This window comes from Platalea leucorodia, assembly GCF_965183815.1.
Source record: "Platalea leucorodia genome assembly, chromosome: 1".
NCBI classification, from domain to species: domain Eukaryota; kingdom Metazoa; phylum Chordata; class Aves; order Pelecaniformes; family Threskiornithidae; genus Platalea; species Platalea leucorodia.
In genome coordinates, this window is record NC_138823.1 from 53,808,952 (window position 1) to 53,827,490 (window position 18,539).

The 18,539-nt window shown below is 38.0% G+C and overlaps 1 protein-coding gene across 6 annotated transcripts; it reads right to left on the reverse strand.

Annotated features, from left to right (window-relative positions):
- Positions 1–654: 654 nt before the first annotated feature.
- Positions 655–18,389, reverse strand: METTL4 (methyltransferase 4, N6-adenosine). 6 transcript variants are annotated; one of them, XM_082317088.1, is made up of 9 exons: positions 18,365–18,389; positions 17,213–17,724; positions 16,366–16,428; positions 13,530–13,896; positions 11,212–11,281; positions 9,130–9,304; positions 8,810–8,916; positions 8,102–8,190; positions 655–1,304 (listed from the first exon to the last, which is right to left on the reverse strand). In XM_082317088.1, the coding sequence occupies exons 2-9, from the start codon at positions 17,642–17,644 to the stop codon at positions 1,162–1,164; spliced, it is 1,446 nt and encodes a 481-aa protein (XP_082173214.1). In that variant the 5' UTR covers positions 17,645–17,724; positions 18,365–18,389; the 3' UTR covers positions 655–1,161. The 6 variants fall into 6 exon arrangements, with proteins under 6 accessions (XP_082173214.1, XP_082173212.1, XP_082173213.1 ...); XM_082317086.1 differs by having other exon boundaries at positions 655–1,307; XM_082317087.1 differs by lacking the exon at positions 18,365–18,389 and adding an exon at positions 18,038–18,071 and having other exon boundaries at positions 655–1,307.
- Positions 18,390–18,539: the final 150 nt, after the last annotated feature.

The following is an 18,539-nucleotide window of genomic DNA, read 5'->3' on the forward strand; positions in this document are numbered from 1 at the left end:
GAAGGGTTCTGCTGCTTAGCTCAAAGGAGGAGAAAGGTGGTTTCCTGATCTCTAAGATTGTTCATCCCTTTCCTTTATTTGCAATTAAAAGATAATCTAGAGCCATTCATAGCAGTGGATGTGGAACAGACAACATCATCATTTCTTGTGCTGTTTTATAGAGTAGAAAGGGAAAACAAGATATGTGCAGCAGTTATGATTTATGCCATACTTGAGTCTCATACACTCATTTAGTACTGGATGAGACCATCTTGGAAGGGCAGGGGAATTCGGCCTGGGAACTCAGAAGCTCCAGGTAGGGAATGTCTTGTAAAACTGAAAGCAAATAAAGAACCTTCTTATCCCTCATAGTTGTACGTAAGGTTGCTTACATACTGACAGTTTAAAATGTAGGCTAAATAAAAATCACGCAGTAAGAAATGTTTTGCCTGGTAACTACTTTCACTGTTACATTATTTACTTATTTTTATATGCAGAATTTGTAAGATGTTAAGACTGATCATTTACAATGTATTCATAGAATTAACACCATATACAGAAAGATGGAATTGCTGAGTGTTTTAAAAGTGTAATTTTACATAGAATGTGGTCAGTCAACAATTCATTTGCCAAATAACACAAGCACTGCTCCTTTTATTTCCTCTGAGGTAGACAGACAGATACAAACATGTAAGACGATACACTGCCTTCATAATTATTTTATTTCAAAATCCACAGTTTTGTAAAAAGCAATCTTCTTTAAGGAAACATATGTAATTCAGAACTGTTTACTCCCATTGCCACTCCTTAAAAACAATACATTATCATTCTTTAAAAATAATACATTAGAAATGTAACACTGTAGCACTTATGATGCTCAGATTTGATTGCTGCAGTGAGAATACTTTAAAATATCTTTCTTTTCTTGAGGTTTGAAAAAACCAGGGATGGACTTATACTCTAAAAACCAGTATTTAAATATCTCAAGATCATCAACATAAAGGACCAGCTTGTAAAAATGGAGATAACCACTGAACAGATACCCTGTCACTTCAAGAATTTTAATGGAAGTGTAATTGGTTTTATTTCTGTTGCCTTCTGAGTGCACCATCAGTAATAAAGGCAAGTTCGAGAGCCTGCTGGGAAGGTGCGCGATTTCAGAATTAAGCTACAAGACCCAACTCAGTTTTCATTCTGCAGAACAGTGAAATAATCAATGTGCTGAAACTTCAAAACCTCGTTTCCCCAGCTGGTCCAGCCAGGCTGTAGGTTGCGAGCAAACAACTCCAAGCATTCCACATCTGGCTTGATAAACTCTGCCAGAACTGCTGTGCAAGAGAAAAAAAAGAAGATAACAACAGTGACAAAAGTACAAATAACAATAGTAAACAAATAAAACCTCCCCTGTGCTGCTAGCGGATGAAAACCTCAATGTTTCATTAAAAAAAGGGAGAGACAGCAAATTAATTTCAGGGGTTTCATCAAACAGCTGGACTATTTATAGTGAGAAAGTCATTTTAAGTAAGTGCCCTTGAGATTCTGAACAATATTGTCAAGACCTTCAATAGCCTTGATTTATTGGTTTTCATTTAGAGAAAGGGAATGAGGATTTATTTCCACCTCTACATAGAGGAGTTCTGAATTTTTCACTAATATCAACCAAACACCTCCTAAAGACTCACTTAGCTCCTATAACACAGGGCCAACAATTCTAAAAATAAATAAATAAAACCTTTCCTTAATTAAGATGGCACTCTCTTCCTCCTCTCTTAAAGGGAATAAAAGCATTTTTTTTTTATGACAACTGTTAAAAGGTAAAATAAAAAACACCAGTTAAATAAACATAGCACTAAAAAGGCTATAAGTATGCAGGGTCTTCTTTCTCCCCAATACCAACTTGGCAACTGAAGAAATATTTATTTAACTGTGTTCTTTCTCTCAGTAATACAAATCCCAAATTTCTTCTACAGCCAGGCATCTTTACTGCTTAAATCCAAATAAATAGATGCCTGTCATTAACATCAATTGTGTCACCGATTATGACTGGTATTATTGGAGTGATAGAAAAAGGTCTTGCATTTGACCTGAAAAGTATTATTGCAAGCAGTTTATTGTTAAATGTGTTACTTGTCATACAGAGCCATTTAGTTTGTGGCTGGGTCAAACAAAATCTTAACTAGGTTTCAGGAAATAGCTACAAAGATACTATGTATAAAAATAGGCATGAGAAAAGCAAAGCTTTAAGGAGTACCCAACACAAAGGACGCAGAAGGACTGAAAAACATATCTATACTAAAAATTACATGTTAAGTTCTTATTTTTGTTACTGATGACAAAAGAAGAAAAACTATGAAACCATTTCCTTTTCCAAAGGATACCTCGGTCAGTTTTTATCAGATCTCCCAGTGGTTTCTAACTTTGTGTAGCTTAAAAATACAGCTCATAAATCCAGTGTTGTGTTGCTTGACTCAGTCTCTTCAGATATGATCATTGCAGAAAGCAAAAATGCATCCAATCAGCATACCTCAGTGTGAGAAAGAATGCCCTTTTTTTTTTTTTGGTGCAATCCAAGTTCTGACTTTTTGCATCAAGTTTACCAGTCACAGACTCCCTGTGTGAGACCTCAGCTGTTCTTGTCATGGATTGCTCCTGTTGCAGAAAGATGAGCATCCACTTCACTTTCTAGTTTGTGTTAACCAACCCCAGATGCATTTCCTACCTGCGACTGCCTCTTCCAAAGCTTCAATCCATTCAAAACTTTTTCATAACTATTTTGTAATGGGTGTTTCCAGACTTTCTTCTATTTTGGTATGGCATATAAATCTATTCTCCTTCCCCCAAATCCTTAACAAATGTCAAATGAATGTCTCAGATGGGTTATCATCAAGGCAGCTTTTAATCTAAAAAATACTGCTACCAGCAGGAATCTTATTCCAAAAAACCTGCTTCTTTTAGAGGCAAGCTAAAATGTTTAAACAAATCTAACATTTGCAGAGAAGAGTCTGGGAGGTTTAGAGGAAAATGTACATTCTGACAGAAAATTTGCTGCACTGAACATTGCTGTTTGGAGTCATGGGAGTTCATCTAATTAGACACCACTTATGAGTAGCTGCTTTTATACCATTTTGCAAACCCACCATATTAAAAAAAATGTGGTAAAATTTATTGTTCTTTTTCCATGCTCTATTTAGTTAAGGATTTCTTGTGCACAATTTGCTGCCAACGTTATCAGAGGGCTGGAACACCTCTCCTATGAGGAAAGGCTGAAAGAGCTGGGGTTGTTCAGCCTGGAGAAGGCTATGGGGAGACCTGATCGCAGCCTTTCAGTACTTAAAGGGGGCTTAAAAGAAAGATGGGGACAGACTTTTTAGCAGGGCCTGTTGCAATAGGACAAGGGGTAAAGGTTTTAAACTAAAAGAGGGTAGATTCAGACTAGATATAAGGAAGAAATTTTTTACGGTGAGGGTGGTGAAACACTGAAACAGGTCGCCCAGTGAGGTGGTAGATGCCCCAGCCCTGGAAACATTCAAGGTCAGACTGGATGGGGCTCTGAGCAACCTGATCTGGCTGAAGATGTCCCTGGTCATTGCAGGGGGATTGGGCCAGATGACCTTTAAAGGTCCCTTCCAACCCAAACCATTCTATGATTCTATGACTTTAACAAAGGTCTTCCAAAAATCTATTCTCTTAATCATCTAAGAAAGCCCATGTTGCAGGAGGCTACACTTTTTCCACAGAAGAAAAGGGAGAGACTGTGGAAAGCAAAGCTCCAAAACTTTCAAGAAGCTCTCTGTGAGAAGATCCTGACATCTGTAGGCTATCTTTTTGACCCTAATGGGCATAAGATCATGCAGAGCTTACTGCAGAGTCAGGTTTTATATTACTTTCCCCACCCCCCCATATAAAAAAAGAAAAATAGACCCATTTTATGTTTTATATAGGCTTCTAAGTAGAGGAAGCAATTATTTAGGTGACAAAATTTCATTAAGAGCACATTAGTAATGTTGACATTTGTTCTTAAAATGTATAGATTAAAAATATAATCACAGCACTGAGTCCAGAAATCAAAAGCAGTTTTACTCAGCATGAAAAGCTTCCATGCCTAAGCAAACAAATTTTAAAAGTACACTTAGGAGATTCAATCAACCTCAAAGATTAGTTCGCCAGAAAGCAAAAAAGAGGTAGCCAAAAAACAGGTCAGTTCAGCAGAAGCAAGAAGCTTGTGCCAATGTTTCAACTGATTTGGTTATAGAATTTAAAAAGGAAGTCGCAGGATCTCCCCCTCTCATGCTACCAGAGAGAGGGTCTTTTTTAAAGTCAGAAGTTTTTTGGTTGGTTTTTTGTTTGGTTTTTTTTGTTTGTTTGTTTTTTTAAATAGAGGCAGATTACATATAATTCAAGATAACATTATAGTATGATTTTTCATTGAGAGGTTGTAGGTATTTACATAATTACATCAAGCAGTAAGAAATTACCATATCAAGAGGGCAATAATGTGGCTGTGTTTTGTTGGCATAAAATCTCATTACACTGGTTTCCTTAAAATAGGAAAAGTCAGTGTTCAAGTTACAAATTATAGCTTCTTTGTCAGGCTTTTATATCACCAGAAGGCTATTTTAACACTCATCTGACTTGCAGCCCTTAAGCAAACTCTGGAGTTTTTTCCTCTGAAAACAGGTTAGAGGATCTACATCAGTAGAAAGATTAAGTTTTCCTACCATAGGAATAGATTAAAAAAACAAACAAACAAACAAACAAAAAAAAACCAAACCCACACAATTACTTGTATCCACTTACAGATACCACTAACAATAAACAGCTTAAATAGATGATTAATAGATTATTCTTTATCACTTGCAGGTGTCAAACACTATGACAGCAACTCAAGCACCTATACTTGGGCATCTAATGCCCTAGGACACACGAAGTTAGCACAAAGCCAGCTGGTAGATGAGACACTGCTCTTCCAGAAAACCCACTTCCTTCTGAAGCGCAATCTGGCAGTCAGGCAGGATACCTGCCATACCTGCCTACTCTTAATCCCAAACATGCATTGAAGATGCATGCTACTAAAAATGTTTAAATAAGCAAAAGGAGGAATAATTTTTGAAACAAGCAACAGTTTCCCCTTATCTTATGAACTTCCACTACCTAAATAGCAAGTTCTGCATGGCAAATTGGACACAAAGTGAAAATGACTGCTGGCTTTTCACTGTCTGATTTGTGAGCCATGCAAAGCACGTGACTGAACTCATTTCATAGTAACCCTTCAAAAGAGTTTGCAGTGTAGAGGTCTTTATTGCCCAGTTTGTCTAAACTCTGAACAAAGTAGGACCAGAAAAAGATCTGAAACTCAGCATAAAGATGGCTTCACATCTCTGCATCTTTCCCGAGCTTCAAGTTAAACCTAGATGTTGATGCACCTATCAATTAGTCTAACAGTAAGGGCTCACAAGGTGCATAAGGGAACAAAAGGCATTTACTTCTTTTTACTTTCAAGAACACTTTGATAACATGGCCTAACAAGTCAGGGTTGCTACAGGAGGAAGGAGTTCCTAAGATTTTCCCGTTGCACTCTTCTGCTGGAGAAATGCAAAGCAGCTGAAACATAGCCAAGAATTAATTCCAATGTTTTTAGGATACTCCTATATGGCAATATTATTTTCTAACAGTAAACTCACATACTTAAAAACTGGAGGAGAAATGCCTATAACAATAAGAATCTATAAAACAGGAAAAGGAAAAAAGGTGTTTCAAGTTCTACATTACTTCACATCATCTGTGTAACAGAATACCTTCTGTGTCTTCTAAGAGCAACATAGAATTGAATTAGGAAGAAAAACTCCTGTTATTTGAATCAAAAACAGGAGTAATAAAATTTCATTTTAACATATTTGCATAAAGAAGCTTAAGTACATTTACAATGACATATTAAAGCTCTAAGCATTAAACACAGCACATGCATCACCAAAAACCCCTACAGTTGCAATTTCATGGTTAAACGCACTGTAGGAACCCAAACATCTCTTTTTGATGGCTTACTTTAATTTACATCTTTTTTCTTCCCCCAGAGAGATAAACTATTATAATCAGTCATTAAGTGGCTACATATGTACCAACACACAGCCTTTATAGTAGTAATAAGAAATAAAGTGCCAGACAGCAGCAGTAAATACTAATATTTCTGGCTTTGTTACTACTTAAACAAAACATAAAGAATGCATGTGACTCATCAAGTGTCCTTCTCCCCCATTGCCAAATCTCTGCTTCTGTTCAAATTTCTTCTAAACCACTCTAGGATGTAGCTCAGCTGCTCTCTACTGGCAGCTTCAGAATATCGTCTGGTCATGAAAGTGATAGCCTTTTACAGCACTGAAGTCAAAGCATCAGCAATTAGTTTCTCTTATGGTCTACCTTTTCATTACATAACTGTGTTCTGAATGGAGCTGCCAAAACTGTAGGATACATGTGGATTTTTATAAAAACCTTGTAAATCACTGATATTGCTCAACAGCAAATTCATTTTTCAAATAGAAACAGAAATGCTGCACAATGACATCAAACTTCAGCATTCAAGTAAAGACTCAAGAAATACATAAATTAGCACGGACAAGTTCTTTCAAAACCCATTCAGGATCATAATTTATAAAGGATTTCCCAATATGGTTTCTAGATTCTGCCCTACAAAAGAATTTCTGAGGACCATTCTATAATACATACAAACTGCTGTTTTGCACCCTTGGATAACTCACAAGTTTCCTGTTTGTGCCTGAGTGTGCTGCTAAGTATTGGTTTTCTGAAGAGGCCCTAGGTGGCTGCCTCACAAATCACTACCCTACCATTCATTACCTTAAATGAACACACATACTTCCTGCTGTAGTCCTAATTCTTAAAGATGTGGCTTCAGAACTGCAAAAAGATCCTCCTAGAATTGCTGCCTTTTTTTTTTTTTTATTTTTAGCTAACCAAAGTATGTGTCTTCTACTAGTTTTTGAACAGGTATATATATGTATGTTAATTTAATAAATACAAGACCAAAATGCAAATTTTAGAGCCTCCCTGAACATATAACAACTGTCAAGATCAGCTTCCTAACTTAAGTTGTTCTGTTCCTTGGGAACAGAAAAAGGAAAGCATGTCAGTGAAGCAAACTGTGATGCCTCTCCGCTCCAATAGCATTATGCATTTCTTTTACTTGCCTTTTCTGACGTGATTACATAGCACCACGTGCACCTGGAATATTTGCAGATTCATCATGAGTTTTCCCCTTGGGGAAGGATGAAACCATTTTTTTGAGAGGTACTAACTATGTCTCTTACCATGGCATTGTAAGGCACTCAGGTGCTATAATGATGAAAGAAGTACAACTTTCTATTGATGAAATTAGTCAGAGTGCTCCAGAACACTGTGCAAAAGGTAACATATCACACAGAAATCTTGAAATCCTTTGGACTAAACTCTGAAAAGTTGAATTCATACCCACACTGACTGGCTGGCTGGAGTTACTGCATCAATTCCAGTAAATTAAATACAGCTCCTCAGAAATAAGCAGGGTATGCCTTATTTGTTGCCTATTGTTAACAGTTTTTAAATATTTAAGTTTTTGGATTTAAAGGCACAACTGTACTGCAGGTGTATAAGCAACTCATGCACAAATAAAAACATTCCTTTCAGCATGACATAATAAAGAGGTTTCTGCTTTTATTAACTACGTAGAAGATATCCTATTTAATATGTTCCCAAAGCTCCCCTCCCCCGCAAGGTACTTTAGGTTTTTGGCATAACTTTATACATACAGTATCTGTAAACTGTTCCTGCAGCATTTAAAAAAAACAAATTTAAAAATGCAACTTGTTTTTTTTTTTTTTACATGTCTGGCCAAAATATTCACACAATAATGCTTGAAGTTCTACTTTTCATATGCGTTTTTAGAGACCAAGACTTAGGTGCCTGAGAACATTTTCAGAAATGTTGAGGAGCCACAAGTCCTATTAAGCAAAATTGCTTGGCATATGGGAAATTAAGGCACTTCATATATAAAGGTACCTCATTCTAGGTACATCATTTCAGACATCCAAGTCCAATGCCCTACAGAAACATTATGCAACAAAACAAAACATACCAGTAAGAGGGGGTTTATGTGAATGCAGACTGCAGGGTATGCTGACAATTAACTTATGTTCTGGAATTGGAAGTACATCTTCAGATTTCCTGTTGTATAAACCAGAACAAGAAAAGAAGTATGAGTGAATACCACCAAATGTGATGCTGCAGCTCTCACAGAGCTACTTCAGATGGGAGCTCACACACAGAATGTTCATTCACAGTCAAACTTCAGATAAGTCTAAGGGAAGTTAAATGTTGCTCAGCCATAATATATACAAGGACTGTTTATGAAATCACTGAGGCTTTAGACAAAGCATGGTTAACAATAGCCATACAAAGCCATTGAGAACAAACAACGTAGTTCTGTATGTTTTCATGTGTAGAAAAACACCAGCATCCCTAAAATGGCATCAGCCTGTGCCAAGGACTCATGGTCCAAGAGAACCTCTCAGCAAAGGAAGCCCTGTCCAGAAGGCTTTTGTCTGAGCCAGTTCACCAACACAGACAGATAGAAGGAACAGACAAAAGATTTCCATCCTTTAATCTCACTAAAGCACTCCCTTATCCCAAAGCTAATAAGGTTATTTTTAGGTCCACCATCAGCCAAAAGATGTTGCCAAGAGAAGATTTTGGGACATTATATTGTATTATGAACAAGTGATATATACAAAGAGAATCCTAGCAGCCTCAAAAAAAGACATTTACCATAAATATCCTGGCATACCTTAAGGCTTCCTTTACATCTTCTTGAACTCTCCCCAATACAAGAACTTCATAGGGCTTTTTGTGTAAAGAATCCAAAGGCAATACAAATTCTCCAGCTCTCGTAATCTGACACAGAGGAGTTAAAAATACACAGTGGAAGATTTTCATACCCAATTTTTTCAAGACATTTTCTTTGATAAAAAGGAAGATACTGATGATACCATACCTTTCAAATACAAAAGCACATGGTAGTAAATAGACAAATTATAAGAACATAAAGTGTCATAGTGCAAGCCCTCTCAGTCTCCAAGAAAGCAACAAAACAAATTGAGAACTTACTTTTACCCAGTGCCACTCAGCAAGTGTTTTCACAGACCAATGAGGATAAAGTTCATCCTTAACAAAACGTAAGTGCTTCTGTCTATTAGTCACCCACGTGACTACAAGACAATTTGGAGCAGCTAGCGCTGGTACAGGAATCTGCTTGATTTGCCATGAAGACAAGTGGTTGTATCTACATGCCAATACAGTAAGAAAGCAAGTTATCATATACCAAATAGAAAAATTGCAAAGCAACACAAACGGATAAAGAAATTACACAGCCAAGACCTTTCAAGAATTAGCTCCTGACAACACAAGTCATAAAAATGGATCAAGACTGACACCCAGTGGCCAAATCTGATGGATTCTGATATAAAATCATTGGTGTATGTACTTAAATTTTACTGAGCAGAACCTTTAACTACATATTTGTACTATTCCCCCAAATAAAGTATTATGAGTTGTGATTCTGAAGAAGTCTAAAAGCCCATGTTTAATTTAAGAACTATCATATGTAGTTCAGTACTCCCATCTTTACGCCAGAACAAAGTTATTTAGTGAAAAGTAGCTCTTTAGTCAAAGTAACATTATTCACTTTTCATAATAAGCAATCTCTCTTTTGAATTAAAATGACAAGTGATTCATTTACAAGTGCAAGGGCAACACTAATTTGACTGGCAAGTTAAAAGGTCATAAAAGAGTAACCACTTCTCCAGTTATTTGCAGAAGTTACTCAGTGATTTTAAATTACCATTCATGGTAAAAGTTCTCTAGGTTATTCAGAATAGTTCCGCACATTTTCGAGCTAACTGTATGCAACATCAGTGAACTCAGTATGCTTTCCAGATTCTGTCCTGTTCTACCTTTTTTCTCATGATGCTATTCTACACTATTAGTGAGTTGCAATTTGTGGAACTTACACACTGCAGCATCAAAAATATTGGCACACTGCCTACTAGAATCGAGAGCCATTGTCTGGGTACCTGGGATCCCTATACAATACAACAGCGAGAACAACAATGAGAAACAGGTAACAAGGCTAAAATCCAAAATACCTCCTGGACTAGACTGCCCAGAGAAAACAAGATTCACAACCCAGATGTGAAATGCTTAAAAAAAATTAGCTGTCAACAAGGTAACTAACAGCAGTGATGCTTTTCCACCTTTTGCCTTTATTTTGCAAGGGAGAGAGGGTCTTGCTGGCTAATTCATGCCTGTGAACAACTACAATTTTCTTTTGAGTAACTTACATAGTTAAGAAAGACACTTGAATGAGTTTAACTCCGGGTTTCTAGAGGTTTCTGTAGGGCTTTCAAAGTAAAACCTACTCATCAGTCTCTGCATCTTCAAATTATGTCTTCATAGCAGGCTTCAAAAGCTACAGTAGATATTATTCTAGAAAGTTGTAAGACCATATTTCCTGTCTGCCCTTCTTTCACATGCATACAATTCTATGGTAATCAAGAGAGCTCCACTGGCATAAGCCTGATGTTACTCAGTGGAGAGGGAAGCCCATAAAATTTTAAGTTAATGACTTCATAAACTACAGTACTCGGAAAGTTCCTATTGCACTTGAGGATTTTACTGCTGCATTATCACTTTCTCTCTTCTACCCATCAGACTGAAGCTCAAACTACAGCTCAAGTTAAAAAAAAAAAAAAAAACCAACCCAAAACATTCATAAAACTCAAACTTCTAAATTGGACCTCAGTCCTGGAAGTGCTTACACATTTATCTAGCTTTATGCCCACTAAAGTAACCGTATTAATTTCAAATTAATATCTGCATGATCTGGGCCTTACAAAACAAGTTGACTCCAGGCTTTCCTTATAAGTCTCAAGGACTAACATTCTCTCACTAGTTAGGTAATTTAAGATCCACTCTTGCAAATATTTTGTATACAAAGTATCCAAGCAATTTCAGTGAAATCCCCAAGACATTTCATAGTCTTGAAGGTAGGCACGTGCCAAAATATTTGCTAGTTTAAGCTACAGTCTCACAGTTATATTGGTCTTGGATTGCATCAGTATTTATTAAAATGTTAATTAGCCCATGTAAGCTAAGCTGACAAAGTTTGTTTGATTTTACTATAAAATTTACCTGTTACTCCTTTTAACGGATTTGTTCTCCCACGGTGGATCAATTACAATTACATCGTATTTTTTCTTGTCTAGGAAGTGAAATTACAAAAAAAAAAAAAAGCCAGTAAATTAGTTTTAAAATAAATCTACTAGTTAAAACTGATAAAGGCTTAGCTACTCACATACAGACAACATTTAAAGAGCCAACTATGCAGCAAAACCACAACTTTCTCCTGTTCTTTCCAAATAAGAAGTTAAAAGGCTTCTAGCATGCTTGTTTTAATTCAGATAATCATATACTTCAGAGATTTTTAGGCTCATTACCTAAGGAAAGGATGTTTCTCTGATCGGTGTCAGATCCCTCCAAGAAATATTGAATATCTTGGGGACTTTCAGAAAAAAAACTGATAGCAGAGTGCAAGTCTCAAAGATGAAAATTTCTCCAAGTTTCCTAACAGAAGCTATGTAATAAGGCACCCAGCTGAGTGAAAGGCTGCAGCCCTGAACACAAGATTCCTGTGCTGCCTGATCTTTCAGCAGGCCCATTGGGACATGCAGAGCTCCAAATCAGCCCTGGAAAACTGTGTTTTGCACTATTGGAGGTGAAGACAGAGAGCGAGATGCAGTGTATGAAATGTAAATTAATGGACAAGAGGAAGAGAACTGAAAGAGTTTTCACAGGAGAAGCTGGGTTTACTTCAGTTGGAGGACAGAAGATACAGGACATATCCATGAAAAAACAGGACTCTCCAGTTTTATTTTTTCCACAGAACCTATTTGTTCCTTCATTAAGTCTGATGCTAATTATTTAAAGAGCTAATAAGAACAACAGTTTAATATTTAATGTGCATTAAATGTGCTTTCTACATCTTATTTCTTTATTAACACTGGAGGTGTTATCCTAACAGTGGGCTGATGAGCAAGAAATACTTCTCTCTTAGCAGGTGAAAGGGAAGAAGAAAAATAATAATTAAAATGGACAGTAGACTTTCTCAAAAAAAAATCTAAAGTCATTGCATTATATTAACATTCACTGTTGGTTACTTCAAAAGCATTTTCTCAAATTTCCTGGACTGCTCTCTGACCTCCAGGAGAATCCAAACTTGCTATATGCCCAGCTGTGCATAGTGATAGCACAGTGACAGTGATCTTCCTTCTTTCATGCAGTTGAAAACATCTAACTGGCTAAATTCTGGACTTCAAATATAAAATTATTATTTGGATAATAAGATTCCACCTCCTGCATGTCTTCTTAATTAAAAAAAAAAGAAAAAAAACAGTGAACATCTAAGTTGCATATTAGAAGGGAGGAAACATATGTAACTAACAAATCTAAAATTACTGATTAGAGGGCAGTAATCCCCAGCTCTTGCTCACAGGCAACATCTTTCCTGTAAGACTGTCTGTTGAAGCTTAGCTGCTGCTACTAATAACAATGAAGGTCAAATTGAAAGCTAATGGGATGGTAAAGTACAGTGAAGACTGATGCATGTTGTCAGCTTAAAGCTTTCTGCATGGCCCATTAGGGCTGGGGATACTGGCTTGGGTAGCTTTTGATTTACTTTTACAGAGGAGTTACTAAATTCTAAAATCCCACCACTTCCCTGTCACTGATTTTGGCTTAATCCAATACTCTCAGCTGTGAAATGTAGCAGCTGAGAAAGTCAACTCATGTTTGCTACTCTGGTCTTGCTAAAGTGGTGTTCACCTCCAGCTGGGTGCAGCAGCCTCTCAAACTGTTACCTTCTCTGGGGGACACCGGGGTTGGTTTCACAATCAGTATACGCCAATCTGAATAGACCCTGCTGCTGAACAGGATGAATCTGTACGGGAACCCTTGCTTTAAAGGTGCATCATCTCATCCCTCTCCCATGACCTAATCTAGCTAAAAACCAAGACAGCAGGAATACCACCCCAGCAGCAGTGTCGACTTATCTACTTTAAAGCCTCATCCTGTGGGATAGGGACTAGTAGCATAGCTAGTCCCAATTCAATGCATTTACATGACTTATATACTGACAGTGGCTCAGAACATGCTCACAAACTGTCGTATTTTGGGCTTCATCTAAAATGCTGTGGCTGAGATTTTTAAAGGAGCCTCCTGGAGACAGATAATCCCCCCCATTACATGAGCTCCTAACCACTCAAAATTCCTTTGAAAACCCTCACCTATTTGCACAAAGGTAGAAATACCACTTTGAAAGCTTGCAGCAGCATTTCCTATCAGTGTGATGCTGTATATTAAAATCCCTTCATTGAGTCTTTAGTCATCTTGACATTAACTGCCCTTCTCAGGCAGGAGAGAAGTGGTAAATTCTAATACTTAAAGATACTTACAGTTCAGCAGGGGCTGTAAACACGAAATATCAGATAAAAGGAAACTGCTTTTTGGTGGCACCAAGTACTTCTGCCCCATTAACACAACTATCTTTGCACAGTTTGAGCTGTTTTCTGTAACACACGAAAGCAGGTCCTGCTCTTGAACGGAGGTTTCATCATCTAGCACATGTACAGTTTGATGGTCACTTTCATTCACAGCTGGAAACTGCTTTGCCATTTCACATAATTCAGCCAACCCACAGCCAATGTGTCCAAGAACAACATTCTTCCTGCAACTGAGTTCTGCAGCAGTGTGGTGAAGAAAACCACTTCTGAGTCCTTCTTGGACTAAATGTAAAGTCCCTTCCCAAATGAGCTTCCTGACCTGTATGGTCATAAAGAAACAAGGGAAAAAGAAATGATCTTTCAAGTGTCTACTCGATCAGGGAATGTGACAGAAATCAAAACATTTTCAATCTGCAGAGTGGGAAAAGGATCCTTCCCAAATACTGACATCATTGACTAAAAAGCTACAAGGGCATAATAATGAGGCCATGCTAAATTTTGTTGGTTTTTTTGGTAAAGAGACAATAATGAGAAGCCTGGAGAAAGAAAGAGTGAGATACTACTGAACAAAACATTTCACGGGCAATAGAGGTGGAATATTATTGTTCCAAACAAACATAAATTTCAAAGCAATAATTTGAAGTATAAGTTAAAATTCTAATCTAATTTCAAGTTACTGTGCCTATAAACATATTTTTAATTGAGATGTATACTGGGATATAAAAATCAGTATTTTTCCGCATTTTAATTCACTTTGAAAAACAATAGTTTATGCATTTTAAAAGTAATATGGAAGTACAACAAGTAAATCAAATTAAATTATTAGAATTTGTTTTTATATCTTTTCTAAGTGACATACCTCTCAAATAATCTGCCAGTGAGTCCAGGAAGACAAGATTCTTAGATCTATATACACTCTCATTCATTTCAGCACCCTCCCTTTACAAAACTTAGAGACCTAATTTATTCCCAAATTACTGAGCCTTTAATTGAGGCTTATTTAACTCAGATTTAATACTGAGTTTTAATTATCAATGCGGCATTTTTGTTCATTTACAATAGCAATATTGCCAGTTACAGTAGCTTCATCAAAGGTTTCAAATATTTATTATGGTTTCTAAAGCTCCTGATTGTGGAACCCTCGACTTCACAAGACGTTTTTACAAAATACTCTTTATTACAATTTCCAAATGAATGGGGGGGAAGGAATTTTTTTTAATAATTTCTTTAATAGCACCAGCATCCAGATATCTGAGGGGACAGTCATACTTTTTTAGTACCTAGGTTTGTGATAGTAAAAGTTCATACTGCTTTAACAGAATTAATAAATACACCTTTAGAAATGCTACAAGTTGTACAGCTGAATTAATGCAGATGGCTTTTCTTCTTACATCCATGTGCTAATTCACAGGTGGACAAAGCCTCTTGACTATCAAGCACTTTAAACAGTAGTTTTAGCAAATGGTTGCTGAAGGAATTTAGCGTATTTTGTACTGTTCCCTATGTTGACTCTGACTGAAATTCATAAATGAACTCGATGCCTACTTTCACTGGCAGGCACAAATCTGGGGTTTTTTTTTGAAAATTATTCTAAAGATATGAATAAGTGCCAAAACAATCTGAATTGACTTGCAGAACTACAGCCTTTAACACTACGAATACAGTAAAAACCAATATATTCTAATCCGTGAATGGTATTAGAAGCTAACTGGGATCACAGATTTTTCAAGATTTTGTCTTCTTTGCATATTCACCAAAAATCATTTGAGGTTACACAGGCCTCCAAGACGTGAAACAACTTCGCTTAATTTCTTCCCTTATTCCTATTGTTGAATGACTTTATTTTAGCCGAAAGGTTTTCATACTCATAAACCTCTGTTTGATATCAAAATTCAGAGTTCTCTCCTTTGAGGCAATTCTGCACAGGCATAGCTTATTCACAACAATAACTACAGGACCTCTACACTGTATCATAGCAAACTGTACATGTTTACTACAAAGTTGTTGCCATGTAAGAGAAGAAAAATTTAGTCATTTAAATATAGTCCAAGAGGAACAGAATTAAACAAAAAGCCCAATAGGACTAACACCTTTGTCAGAGGAAAGAAAGCAAGTGTAGGTCCTAGTTCAGGTTCACATCACTATCTAGGAAAGCAGTAAGAATACATCAAACATTATCCACAGATTACATTTCTAGGATTTACTAACACACTTCAATGTAATTCAGTTGTAACTTCACCAATACATCACTGACATGAGCCTAAATAGAGACTTGAATTCTAATTCATTCATGATGCTTCAATATGACAATGTAAAATGTTAGAGGGAATAATTCTTTCTCATTAGCAGAAGCGAGACATCTTGGAGCACATTTGGTCAGAGAAGCTTTGAATAACTTCAGCACAGTGTCCTGATATACTAAAGATGAGGTGAACTTCAGAACAGATTACACTGTTTATTTCAAATCAGTCACTTCCTGTTCAACTAATACTCAACTCATCGCTATATAATGCTCAGTTATCCATAACAGTAAAAGATACTTTGTGAATGCAGCTTCCAGCTCTTTGAAATGTCTCAGCTGCAGTTTCATGTCTAGTTTGTTTCATATATATCTACACAGAAGATATTCTCTGTATGCGTTTATTCATTTAAGGACTGGAGAGATGACTTTCCCATTAGTGGAACAAGCTACAAGAACAGAACTTGTTTGCAACCATGTCTTCACTCCGTACATGCCCAAAGTCAGGTATCATGTACTTGCAAAACATACTTTTGTTTAGACACTTACCTTTGAATGGTATTCTAAAGCATCCAGTTCGCCTTGGTTGAATACACATTTCCTTTTACGTTTCTGCAGAATGAACAAACAGTGGGGAAAAAAAAAAAAATCCATATTACTCCATGATGAAAAGAAACAAAAATAATCAAACATACCCGAATTACAAATTAACTCTTTTAAAAGCAGAAAAAACTTCCATCTCTTCCTTTTTTTATCACAAGTATAAGTCCAATAAGCAAAAAGATGATCTCAGAATACCTAGGCTACTGTAGGCATTCTCAAGGTATACAGGCTTAAAGCTGTGTTACGTTATTCATGGCACTGGGATCTGAAGGTACCTAGTGCATGCCACAGTTCATGTTCATGCCTCCTTTAGGCCCATACTAGAAGGTATCTGTTCAGCTGCCAAGTGCAGTTTACCAATAACAGGAGAAAATTAACTAGGTCTTCATGATTACATTTGTTGGCTTAGACCTGCAACTTTTTTTTTTTTTGTCCACAAGGAACAGTACTGAACAATCTACATATTGAAAGTAAATTCATACTGTCCTTCCCTCCTTGTTAATCTGCACAATCTTGACAGCTACCACAGTTTCAGCTCACACGCCTGACCACAACCAGCGTCAGAAGATTTTGTGAGCATCCCACTGTTTTTGAGTCACAGGATGCACATTACTGACATAAGGCACACAAGCATATACTCAAGTGCTTACATTTTCCGTGCATCTTGAAATCTACTGTGGAAAAGTTCCTGCTCTCCTACATAACCTCAGGAAACTGGAACGTGCAAGACAACATTAGTTATATATTATTTACCAGGGGATTACTATAGTTTACTGTATTACAGAGAACATACCTTCCTAGCACTGGCAACAGAATCTCCGACGCCACTCTTGGTTCCTTCTTGGTGTTCCTCTCTGTTGCTGTTGGACTTTATTTCTGTGAGACTCACCTCAGAGCATCCCTGACAGAGCTGCTGCTCAGGAGCTGCAGCTATATGGGGCTTAGAAATGTCAAAGAACTCCTCCCGAAACACATATCTCGTTTTTGCCATTTTACCTTCTCTTTCTATTGCATCTCCAGGACCAGGAATAGGACCATCTCTTGATGAGGAGGTGGCAGCAAAGGTAGAAATGCCATGACAATCTCCAGGAGAACTGACAGAAGTATTGAGAGTGACACTACGAGGGTATGCAAAGGAGTCACAGATCTCATAGCCACACTGGTTGATGAAAGAGAGATGATCCACGAGCCACCCCGCCGTCAGCTGATGTACCACAGACATCATAGCTCCCCTTTTCAGGAAGAAAAATCAGCTCCCTCAGACTGCAGCCAGTAATCATATGCACCTCCTGGAGCAAATTCCTCCTGTGGGAATTTTTTTAAGAGTTGACTTTTCAGAATTATCAGTGTTTACCAAAGTAGCACCTATCTTCTGACAGACATTTCCATGCAGACACAGGGCACGCTGTAGAAACTTCTGACTTCAGCTGGTTTCCCCATTGTAACTTCTGTTTCATCCCCATCTCATTTTTTTATAGCAAGCAAGTTTTAAATAAGTTTCTATAATTTTATACAGATAGTTCTGGTCTAAGATAACTCTTTTAACAAGGTAGAAAATAGCATTATAACACAGCAATCACATAAACCAAGACTACGTGACAGCACTCGGGAGCAGTACCTGAAGCGCGGGGGCAGCCGCCGCAGCGGCGCGGCAGAGGCCGGGCCCCAGTGCCCTCAGGGGCACAGGGCCTGGGAGCTCGGGTTTTTCCCCAGAACCAGCCCCGGCCATGTCCCGCCGCCGCTCGGCGGGAAGAGCAGCCTGACGGCGCAGCAGCCTCCTGACCGCCGCGGCGGGCACAAGCTCCTGCGCGCGGGGCTCGGCACGGCGCTTCCAAGCCGTTACGGGAGCGGGTAGGGAGGGGGCTGCCCTCCGCCCCTGCCCCTGGCTGCGGGCAGAGAAAAGCGCCGGCACCCGCCATAGCACGGCAGCGCCTGACACACTTACCGCCGCTACTCCGCCCGCCGTGAGCGCCGCCATCTTGCTGTACGGCCACGGCCTCGTCTCCTAAGAACTTCCGGGGGCATCAGGCAGTTTGTGGGTGAGAGGCCCAGAAAGCGGAAGTGACGACACCCCCCGCGTCCTTTCACTCCTTATCCTGCTTCTTCGCCGCTCCGCTGTG